Here is a 12185-nt window from a genome sequence, read left to right on the forward strand (position 1 = left end):
TATTACCGAGACAAGAAAGTGTCAGCTGTCTCTTTGTGTTTTGCACCTTGATTCACCTCGCAGAAAACTTTATTGCGCTTGAAGGTGAACTCTTCCGAGAAGGGGTGCTTATTTGATATCCTCACAACATACCACCGGATTTCGGAAGGGTATAAAAAGGTGTCAGGTCTGACATCGCAAAAGCAAAACGTGCTCGAAATGAGTTAAATCTGGGGGGGATGTGGTTTGATACGGCTTTGAAAAAGGCTTACACTGGAAATGTTTCATCTTTTCATTCGTGAAGGTATCTGTTTACTTATTAGAATGCAAACAAAATTATGTATAACAAAGGTACAGATATTTTTATGTTTTCGAGCTATACCGATTCCTTAGCTTAGTTGACCGCCCGTGAGTTTTCCGTAATTGATCAAAGCCTGTTGAAATTGCATATTGAACCAATTGTATGATACTTGAGAGTAGTACACCTCACCATACTCAACGTGCAACCTAAAGAGACTAAGATTATAGTATGATCAATAACATAGATGGCCACGCCCGTGCAGGTCAATTTTGGGATGGGAAGGAATGTTAGTTCAACACTTGTGACTATTATGACCGAGGAATTCTCTGCATCATTCACAAGTGTCGCAGGATAGGATTTGTGTTAGCAGGTAGCGAAATGAATCAGGATACAACTTGGTAGATATTTTGATTTAGCTAGTACTCACGCACTATGTCTTTTCATTTTAGATCAAACTTCTCAGGTGCGCGACCACCAGTAGAAATATGAATGCCATTCGAACAGGCATTTTAATAATTATTCTTTCGCGGGCATTACATAAAACGACAAAGAGGCGAATATAAAAGAAAGCCCTACATTTTCTGACAAAGTGAAGTTCTGGAATGTTGAAATGTTCACCACTGATTAGGCTATTTTACAACCGCTAGAACAAACCTATAACGTTGGTACACAATCGGGAATAGCGAATCAGAAAAGGTGACTATATGTCAGTGATTCACTCAATACATAAAGGCTATGATGCAAAACCAAGGGAGGCAAGTGTCTCAACGCGAAAAAAACACCCTCCCCGAGAACCCCTTCCCGAAATCTGGGCGAAACGAATCGATAAACCTCTGCACACCACAATGCATCACCCCAACAACACCCTGCAATCACTCCACGCAAAAACATTTACAAGCGACTAGGTGACGAAGCCCCCTGCGGAACGTCTCCCGAACAACACGATTAGCGGTATCTACCCAACCCCAAAGTCTGCACACACACTCTATGCAAAAACCACCCAACTCCCCCGCTGAGCCCCTGGGACAACTGAAATAAAAATCGCTATTTTCCGCGAAAAATTCCGCCATTTTATGAATAACCACCCCCCCCCCCCCCCCCCCAACCATCCCGAAAACTCAACGCAAGAGCCCGGTACCTCACACACAGAATGCGCATGCAAAGTCTGAAATAAATCGCCGGTTGTCACGGTAAAGATAGATACGTCTACCTTTATCAGGACACATGATAGTGAACTCGGGTGATTCGTAGTTATTCTGCCTAAGCTCGACCCTCATTATCAGAAGGCAAAAATTAAGCCCGCACGATATTAAGCCTGTTCTAATGACCCTGCCACTTCTAGTTTTCCGATCTGTTTACTTCACATCCTTGCTCTCACTTGAGTACTATGGCTCTAAGTTTCATAACTTTCCCTACCCAGTAATCTCTAGCTAATTGAATGTCGTTAAAACGTAAAAAAGAAAATGTGTCTAACATAGTCGAAATAAAAAAGGTAAATCGATTAAGTTGTCCCCGAATGGCAGCCAACACCTCAAACCGCGCCTTCTCGAGAGACGCTCCATAAAAATCCTCGTCACCGAGTCGTCAAAATGTTCCTGAAACGATACACTAATGTTCCTGAAACGATACACTACACTGTACAAAAGTTCTGACCAATTCGTCTCACCCAGACCCCCAAAAAAATCTCAAAAAAAAGTGTCCCCCTTCCACGCTGAAACCCTCCCAACCCCTTAAGGTCCAGGTCCAGGTTAAGTCTTTGATACGAAGCAATACCTTGACCTAGGACCTCCTAGCACGTTGGTAGTCGCTTCTTACGACATGGAAGCAGGTTCCCAGAGGTTCTATTCTTGGCTGAAATAGTGTAAAAAAAAATTCAGCCCGCCGGACACCACACAGCTTTGTTTTCGAACTATACCGATTACACACACTAACAATCCATTCCGATATCGTTTGGCTAGCTTCAGTCATTGGCAGCTTGATATCAATAATTTTATTTGCACACCTAGAAAAAATCCTGTAAATTTACGTCTCCTGACCCTGACATATACGAGCATCAAAAATGACTTAGTTTTACGTTTGATTTTAATTTTACATGACGTTGAATGTCGTAAATCACGTAATTTTACTCCACATATGGCGTTTATTCGTTCGTGTAATTTTATGTCATTGCGCATGTAAAGTATATGTTTCATGTAAAATTAAACGAAACACGGTGATGTTTCGTCATTTCGTGAATTACATTTTGTTAAATTGTGTCATGTTTGCAATTACGTCAACGATAAAATTCAGATTTTTTTGGCGTGTGTTATTAAATCTGCTTTAATTGGTCAAAAAATGAACCAAGATATATAAAAAAAATTAAAAAAAATCTGAGCGAAACTGGAGCGCCTCAAAGCAATTTAAGTTTTATATGAGAATTACATGTTTTTTCATAAACTTTATATAAAAATTCAAAAGTTAAAAAGTAATCGAAAAATTTTGAAACTTAGTAGTGGTCGAACTTACCATGAAAGGTATCAGAAAAAGCTTTTTTGGGAATGGAAGAAAATAAACACATTGTTTATTTAAATCTGAGCATTTTTATAATCCCCTGAGGTTTTTTTTGCGCGGTTTTTTACGACGTTTTTTACGCGGATTTTCCAATTAACGCGGTTTTTTACGCGGATTTTCCAATTAACGCGAATTTTCTAATAAACACGGTTTTTGCAAAATCCTCGCAGAAAAAAACTGCCAAAATTTAAATTTAAAAGGTCTTATCAAAGGTAGGAAAATGAAAATTTTGCTAATTTTTTTTTCGAGAGTTGTCCCACTGAAGCTGTAGAGCTAGAGGGTCTCGGAAGGGTTCCCTGTCAGAATCACTCACTACAATTGCAGACGAGACGAGAAATATCACCCACTAAAACACTGCTTAAGGCCATTCGCAGCGGGCCATGATTCTGAATGTGATACTCATTATACGGTTCAGATATGTGCGGGTGTAGGGACTTCACGCTCGCGCGTATCATCGCGAAGGGATTGAGTGTTTGTACGTTAACGTGTTCGATCGCGTGGGCGTTTGTTTGTATGTAGCGTGTATGTAGCTTCGCTTCTCCGAGTTGGATTTTTTAACCGTGTATCCATTTGCTTATACGTGTGTGTTCTTGGATCATCGCGCGCGTACCGCGAATCCCATACTTAATTTACGGTGTACGGCTCAGATGCTAGAAGAGAGTGAGTTCTTCCATATTACTAGAGTTCCCGGTGATGTCATCATGGAACCTGTTGTCTAGTGAATATGAGCGTCATCGCCCTAGGCTACTAGGGCCGAGAGTAGGGACTTCTGGACGTAACCGATTCATGATCAGGCGAACGCAGGAGTTCATAGGTTAACTCGCATGACCGCATTTGTAAATTTGTAAGTGCTATAACGTTCACTTAGTCATCGAAGTGTTATCCAGTTTGTGAGATCGCGGGTGCAGATGTGCGTGGATGATAGCAAAGGGTTCGAACGTTTGTATGTTAACGTGTTTGTCGCGTGTGCTAGCGTGTATGTAACTTTCGATTTATAACTGTGTAGCTATTCGCGTGTATGTAGTTTCGTGTCGTAGGTTTCCCCATATCACTAGAGTTCCCAGTCATGTCGCCATGGAACTTGTTGTCTAGTGAATATGAGCGTAATATTTGTCGGTCCAGCTATAGGCATGGACCTGCTAAGACCAAACGTACAGATTTCCGTACGTGACGTGTATTGCGCGAACGTGGTTTGTAGGTTTCCGATTGAGACAGCGTTTATGAGTTTATTAGAGCTGAAACATTCACTTAATCATCGGGGTGTTTTTATTTTTGCAAGGCCGCGGGCTGTGACTGCGTGGATGATCGCGAAAATCTTAAGCGTTTGTATGTTAAAGTGCTGAATGATAGAAGAGAATGAGATTCCTCATATCACTGGGGTTCCCGGTCATGGCGCCCAGGGGGTGCGTTGTTTAATGGATAAGAGCGTCATTTTTTGATTGATCCCATTGAAGGCATGCTAGTAGGGCCAAAGTGTCCCCTGGCCTAAGTTTAATTGAATTTATAAATAAATTGGATAGATGTATTCTAAAATGATTCGTAAAGAAGCCTGTTTAAAAATATTTGTTTTGTCTATTTTATTATGTAATACAGTGGAGACCCGATTTTATCTACCCCCGATTTTATCAGCTTTTTGACCCGATTTTATCAGCTTCATATGAAAATTGATAGTTGGTAACTACCATCAGACTCGAACCAAGTTGAATTCGAGTAAATCCTTTCTTGGGCATATATTTCTTATCTTAGAGATTCGAAAAATGCAAAAATAAAAATATCAATTTTTTTAAAGTTTGCACTGTCAGACCTTCTTAAGGGAAACTTAAAGTAAATAATCAGAAAAGGTTGCGATGCTATATCTAAGAACCAAAGAAGAATATTTTAAGAGAATCGGTTTATTAAAAAGACAGAAAAAAATATGTCCCGATTTTATCAATGTCCCTATTTTATCAGATTAAAATTCGCTAAGGGGCTGATAAAACGGGTCTTCACTATATTGCATTTTTTATAGAACAAGTCATTAAAATTCGTCGAACCTCCGGTAGTTTCTACCCGATTTTGACTAATTATGCGGCTTTGTGAAAATTATTAATTCGCCTTTTGAACAAGTAGCAAATAAATAAAAAACCAGTTAACAAGTGTATTTATTCCGATGCTTTTTTGAACATTTTTCAAAACTGACCTTTTCCAATTTGTGCCCACTGTGCGGCGTATCAAAAAGAATCCAACGAAGCCACGGTCTGCGATGACAAGCATTTCAACGCGCATTTGTCTTCGAATGACAGGTAATATTTTATCCAGAGTTAAAGTTGGATCTACGAACGAACGAGCTACCAAGAGATGGTATATTTGCAATGTTGGAACGCAGGTTTTGCGTGCTGGTTGGGGACCATTCATAAATTACGTAACGCGTTTAGGGGGGAGGGGGTACGACAAGTTGTGACATGTTGTGATATATGGGGAAGGGGGAGTAAGCTAGATCGTTACGTAACATGATTTCACTGAAAAAAATTTTTTTTTCGAAGTATTAGTTACGTAATGGGGGGATAGAGAAATATGTGATAATTTGTTACATGGTGGGAGGGGGAGTCAATTTCGGGAAATTTTTGCGTTACGTAATTTATGAATGCTCCCTTGGCTGGTATCCAAAAATCAGACAGTAAGCCGGAAATTCAATCGCGAGTAGAAAAAGAACTCCTTTATTCCGTTACGGTAATCTACCGCACGTCCCGTTCCTCACCAGTTAATTTTGTTCAAGCGACTTGAATAATGAAAGGTATGATTAAATTGTTTGTGGGTGAGTAGGTGCTCAGTTCGTTCGTTAGGATGTTACATTCAAAAAGGAGTTACTTCACCTATTAAAACTATTTCCATTGTGGCAACGCACAGTGAGGGAAAGTACGTTAAATTAATGACTTATTAGATTATAGATAATGGGCCCTTTATGAACAACAGTGGTTTTACCTAATTTTTCCTTTAGAGAGTGAAATTGGTTTTTATCCAACTATCTCCTTGGATAGTAATATAGCGTAGTGCATTTTGCATTGGCTTGCTCAAACGAACCCTGTCTCGATTCCATTGGTCTCATCACCAAATCAGAACTTTGCTTGCCCAGTTGTTTGTTTTGGAATTGGAAAACAAATCATGCGTCAATCTGGTTCTAAATTGGTACCAGATTCTGATGAGTCGAAGTCGAAACGCATATCCATTACTTACAAAATGCAATCAATGACTAATTAAGTTTTCATAGGCAAAAATCTCTGAAGGATCAAATGTAAGTGTGCAAAGCTGCTAGTCGCGATATTGGGTTCAAAAACTCGAGTACTATTTCAGTCGAAAATTTTAAAACGGGGGTCCTACACTGAAATGTTAGAAGCATTGCTCTGCAAAAAATGGTAACCGGCAACAACGGGGGCTCGAACCAGTAATTATTTACTCACTAAGTACGGCTCTTTACTAATTGGGCCATATCCACACATAGATGTTTGGTTGAAAAATGCAACACATAAACTTCACCTGAGGTACATCTATCACAAGCTCACAGCTTTAAACTTGTAACATTTTATGGTGTGATATTAAAATTACACATGTGTGCATGTTTTGAATGAGTTTTATTTTGTGTCAATCACACTAGTACCTACTTTGTTATTTTCAACACGTAGGGTGATGAGCCTATTTTCACCATACTAAGCAAGGTGCCTCACTAATTCGGTAATTTCTTGCCTTACAATCGATGGAATGCGTAAAAATTGACATCAACCGCTTTGCTTCGTTGTTTAGAACCAATATAATAACACAAATGCGTTGTAAACAGTAAAATTCTCATGTTTGAGCACAATGAAAACTCGAATCGAGTGCCCCTATTGTTGCGCTACCATTTGACTCAATGCGTTGAACAAAGATGGCAAACACTGCTCTAACCAACGGCTTCAAATGGGTAGGGTGATAATAGAAACATGGCGCAAATAGGCTCATCACCCTAGTTAAATGTAATGTTGAGAAACCGATGAAGGCATATATAAACTAATCCGAATATCACCTTCAAAAACACTTTGACAACCTACCACAAACCAAAGGTATAGTAATCTAAAGCAGCACGGTAATCGATTTTTCATTCACGTGAACCTGGAACCGCATCCGAAGTGCTGCATGATTACGGCAAAAGGTTATTTGGTTTTGCTTTCGTCCTTGGTGCACTTATGAAGAGCATATACACCTATACATATGATTCAAACAGCAGCAGCAGCAACAGCACAACGCAGTTAGTGTCCAGCTAGTTAGAAAATCACTCCACTGCAACCATCTCCTATTTATAACGGAGTAATTGGGTTACAGCTGGTACAGTGGTTCACAGCAGAGTGAAGAGCTCTCCGAGCCATCAGAAGTACGTATTGTGCAAACGGAGCAATATAAAAATAGTTTCTACGGGTGCACCCGTGGATGTTAAATCTTCCCACTGGAATGTCATTACCTTTTAGTTCGTGTGATTGTTCTACAGGGAATCTACTCCGTGTTTGTGGGTAGCTTTATATTGCATGCAGTATCTGTTTTTTTTTCATTTTTTTGCATTATGTAGACTGAGTCGTGTGTCAAATTTTATGTATTTTTTAGGAAAAAAAAACATGAAATGGATTACATTACGGAGACACGGAAAGACGAAAACTGTTAGGTACACACTTTTTCCCCACCTTACTCTATGAATGAGGGTGAAAACAGTACATAATTAAAATCAGAAAAAAAATTCTGGAGACGCGTGGTATTTCACTCCCCAGATAACGCACAGTCGCACAGTGATCATCTTCCATACAAAAGTCGGACAAAACCTCAAAAGTGGCCCGAATTTGATGAAAACTTCACATTAGGGTAATTTTGTGACGCTGAATTCATATTTGATGTTTATTTTTTGTTTTTTATTTCCTCAAAATTTTGGCACTTAGGGTGGTTCGAAAATTCAACATGTACAAATATAAAGTGCACTATTTCCATAAAATTCATTTTCAAAAAATTAGGTGCGGTGAATTTTTTAGCAGAACACACATTTTTTCAATTGTTGATAATGATAAGACACATCTATAAATTATATTGCGAGCCCTGGGTAGTTAAAGGCTACCATGCGTCTCCTTTAGACGTATCATGAAAAATCACCTTTTTTCATACCTCGGGGCAGAAAGGGGCAAAACAAGATATTCATTTTCGGAAAGTGCACCAAATTTCAAGTATCGTGAACAACAAGTGATCTTTTCGAACCGTTTCAAAAAAAAGTACAGCCACTTTGAACATTATAACTTTAAACTATTGCTAGATTTATTATTTGTTTTTTATGTCTGAGCGAGAAGAAAGGCTTGTATCGACTTAATCGAATGGCAGTTATAAGTCCAGCGAATAACCTTTCACATGAAATCAGTTTGACTCCAATCGGAATCTTAACTAAAAAGATATGTGCATTTGAATAACTTAGGTTTGAAAATAGTTTTCCTCGGAATTTATCATCTATTTCACCTTTGAAGTCATGTAAAAAATCGAACTATCGTCCTTGAGTCTTAATATTTCGAAAAGACTCTATTCAACCTGTTAAGAAACAGAGAAAAATGTTAGATCATGATAAATCAAAAACAAAATTTTGAGGTTTTGTCCGGCTAGGCGACACTGTGAGTCGCGTCACACATTCAAAGGGGAGCCCTTTTAATTTCAATTCACGTTTAGAGGGACACCTACCGAGTCTCAGCCGGGTAGGATGCTGGGCAGTCAGTTAGACCTGCAGTTATCCTGATCACTAACCGGCTGAGAAATTTATCGAAATGGCAGGTTCAGTTCCGTTACTCAATATAATACTAAGGTTCTATTTTTTCATCCAAACAGAGCTGACTGGAGGTCCGGTTGACATGATCAACATCTTTCCAAAAGTCAACTACTGCAAGCGCCCCGTTACGGTTTAGCTACCGTAGGTGCCGAAACACTTGACTGACATGTTCTGACAAGTTTTGACCTTTTTCAAACGCTCCCAGTTCCCTCGCTCCTACCATGTCAGTTAGCGGGACCAAAAACAACAACCCATTAACACAATCAATCGACACCTCCGACACGGTGCAGGTGCGGGAGTCTACTCACATGCAAAATCGTGGGCTGCTGGATGTGATGTCCATTGACGAAGGTTGTCCCGTCGGCGTGCAGCGGCGTCACAGTGCACACGCCGTCATGCAGCGAAATCAAACAGTGGCGGGCCTGGATGGACGGTCCGAAGAGCTGCAGCGCATTGGTGTTTGCCGAGCCGACCTCAATCGGTTCACTGCCCAGCTTGACCCGCCGGCCACCGTCGCCACTGTGGGTGATTTCGATCAGCATCGGACCGTCCCGCTCGCCGCTCAGATTGCCGCCACCATTCGATACGCCGAGGGGCTTTTTCTTTCGCCGCCGGGGCTGGGAGTCTGCAGGTCGTCGGCGAACGTGAAACATAATGGATCCTAGAAAAAGGGTGGAAAGAGAAAAAAATATAAAACTTTAAAATCGGTCGGTTTTTGATTAGTTCGTAACTATAGGCACGCGCGTATTCGGGGCCGACTGCCGCAGGCGGAAAAATCTATTGGAATGGCAGAGAAAAGCAATTCCTCCGAAAATAGAATATTCTGAAGATTCATTACAATTAGTGACGTATGTAAACATAGAAAACATCTTAATCTGGCTGCTACATTCTGCTCGTGGGAATGTTCAGCAGATGTAGAAACCACTTTAAATTTTCCGACCGTGACTCCCGATTGGCTTAATTGTACAACCGATACGAAAAAAAAGCAAACAACAGAACCGATCATGGCGCGGTAGTGGGTTTTCGTCTATTGAAAATTGATTTACTCCCGCAGTAAATGTCTGCAAGCGCCAGTAAATGTTTTCAGATAAAAATAGAAGCTCGTTGATCACGTAGAATGGCGCAGAAAAACCAGAGTAACTTTACAGACCGGCAGACGGATCAGTACAAGTGGCTTCCGTTGTGATCGGAGCCGAGTCAAGCTGGTGGAAAACTGAAACCGGCAGAGTGTGTTTGGGATGTAGGTACAATGAAATCAGATCGCTTCACTTTTGTGATTAAATAGAATGATGGCGATATGCAGCCAGTAAAAACACATTTCAAATTAATTTAAAGTTTATGTGGAAATCGATGACGATGAAAATATTTTTTTGTATAAAAAAGTCTAAGAGAATGTAACAATAGCTTGCTGGTGCAACGTTACTTTAGTTTAATTAGTTTGATAAGTTTTGCGCGATTCGGAACAATATTGATCGAAACCTTTTTAGCTAAAGGTCAAAATTCTATTAATTAAGCAATCGACCAAAACAACACTGTGGGTCACCACGTAACCGATAAAAGCATTTCATATTTGAAACCAACAGCAGGACGTTCGCCGGGAGGTGTCCCGCGGGAAATGAAGTTTATTTTTTTAACGATGAAATGCAACGCTGCGGGCTGTTTTTATGGCCGTAGGAACGACGGGCAATTTTGGTCTCCCTACGTACAACATGGTTGACCCAATAGCAGTGCTGTTACTGGGTTTAGGAAATAAATACACTTTCACTTTGGAATCCAATTTTCCACACCACTGTGACGGGTTTCGGGTATACGTGTGGGTGTGTGTAGGGCTACGTGTTTCATGTAGTACAGATTACATTTGGAACTGACCGAACGTTGTATGATTCTGTGCCAGGGGCTGATATGTGAATTGTGATAATGGTGATTTTCCGCCTATTTGGGTATAGTTCCAATCTTAGTGTTCGATTTGATAAAAGCATGGAAGATAATTAATTATGAACACGTACTAATTAGACTATAGAAAAAGCTGCACGTCAGCACAATGGCGGTGTTAAATCGGGTACGAACGTAGGTGGAGCGCTGTGAGAAACACGGAAAGGGGAATAGTAAATGGGGAAAGTACAATTTAATCCATGGTACTCGGTACAATTTATGATAGAGCCGTTGTAATTATATAATCCTGTAAATCAAGACATATAATTTAAATATTGAAAATGGGACACGATGAATAAATATACGGTTCTACGTATCTATAATGTTTGCCTGTCAGTGCAATTATCATTCATCATGAAAAACGAGACCGAGGATCTCTTCCTCCGATATTTTTCAACAGATCCCAAATCATAAAATCAAGTTGAAGATTTTAGTTTTAAGTCTAAATTCATTCGTTTATTCCATTGCATAAACGAACACAAAATGCACAACCAATGCACTTGTTATACTTAACCGTAGGGGACGGTGGGGAGTTGTGCACATAATTTTGTTTTCGGAGCATAACTACCATAAATATTAGTCGATTTTCAATGTTAGACCTGGTATTTGTTAAGGACACCTTAATACATCCGCAGGCTGAAGCAATTTAAGAAAATCATTGTCTTGTTTGAGATATCACAGAATGCGTCAAATGCGTGGAATCGTCATTTTTTAGTTTGGTGGGGAGATGTGAACCATCGCAAAAAGTAGAAGAGACGGAATATTTTTGTGATTTATTTTTATTAGGGCTTTAGAAGATAAATTTTAAGATATTTCTAAACTTAAGATTATCTGATTCGCAATGAGTCGGTGACAACATGATTCGCGCCAAGCCACTTGAATTCGCGATTCTTCGCATAAAATTGAACATTTGTATATTATAATATGTATGATTCATCCCTGATTTTCGAATTATGATACTGTTCTATTTAAAAAAATACTATAACACATTGAAATGTACGGTTCACAACTCCCCACTAAGGGTGGTTCACAACTCCCCACTGTACATATCTTCGAAAAAATGTATCTCCATCGACACACTAAAGGTTCTTCCATTTTTTTGTCGATGAAAGCCAATTACCCAAGGAATGTTTTGCACTAATTTACTTTGAAATCAGTTAGATAACGGGACTCCACATACCACAAATACAATTGAGTAAAAAAACTTTTTTTTTGTATATTTAGTCGCTAGTTTTTTTTTATTTTTTTTATTTCGATTATAGAGATTTTAACTTTAAGGTCATTCGCCTCTTCGGGTTAGAAAAATCTCTTATGAGAAATTTCTAACCCTATGTGCGGGGTCGGGACTCGAACCCAGGAGCGCTGCGTACAAGGCAATCGATTTACCAACTACGCTACGCCCACCCCCTAGTTGCTAGTTACCTAAACATAAAGAACATGAGCGAATGCAACATCTGCTAAGGAGAAAGTGACGTCATGACAGTAGAAACATTTAACAGTAGTTACAACATTTTTATCATCTATAGCTTAGCGGGAATTGGCGGTGTTCACAACTCCCCACCGTCCCCTACTACTACTGTAGTTGCTTACAAACAAAATGTAGTACAAGCTGATCTCCTTAAATCT

General features: G+C 39.7%; 1 protein-coding gene across 8 annotated transcripts in view; it reads right to left on the minus strand.

The window, feature by feature from the left end:
- LOC131677060 (afadin) overlaps positions 1-12185 on the minus strand; it is a 178558-nt gene that overhangs the window by 45796 nt on the left and 120577 nt on the right. For all 8 annotated transcript variants that reach the window (XM_058956595.1, XM_058956596.1, XM_058956598.1 and 5 more), the window contains one exon: positions 8936-9288. In XM_058956595.1, the coding sequence (XP_058812578.1) occupies positions 8936-9288 (353 nt within the window). The remainder of the gene's footprint in view (positions 1-8935; positions 9289-12185) is intronic.

The sequence above is a fragment of the Topomyia yanbarensis genome, chromosome 1, assembly GCF_030247195.1.
Source record: "Topomyia yanbarensis strain Yona2022 chromosome 1, ASM3024719v1, whole genome shotgun sequence".
Classification (NCBI taxonomy): Eukaryota; Metazoa; Arthropoda; class Insecta; order Diptera; family Culicidae; genus Topomyia; species Topomyia yanbarensis.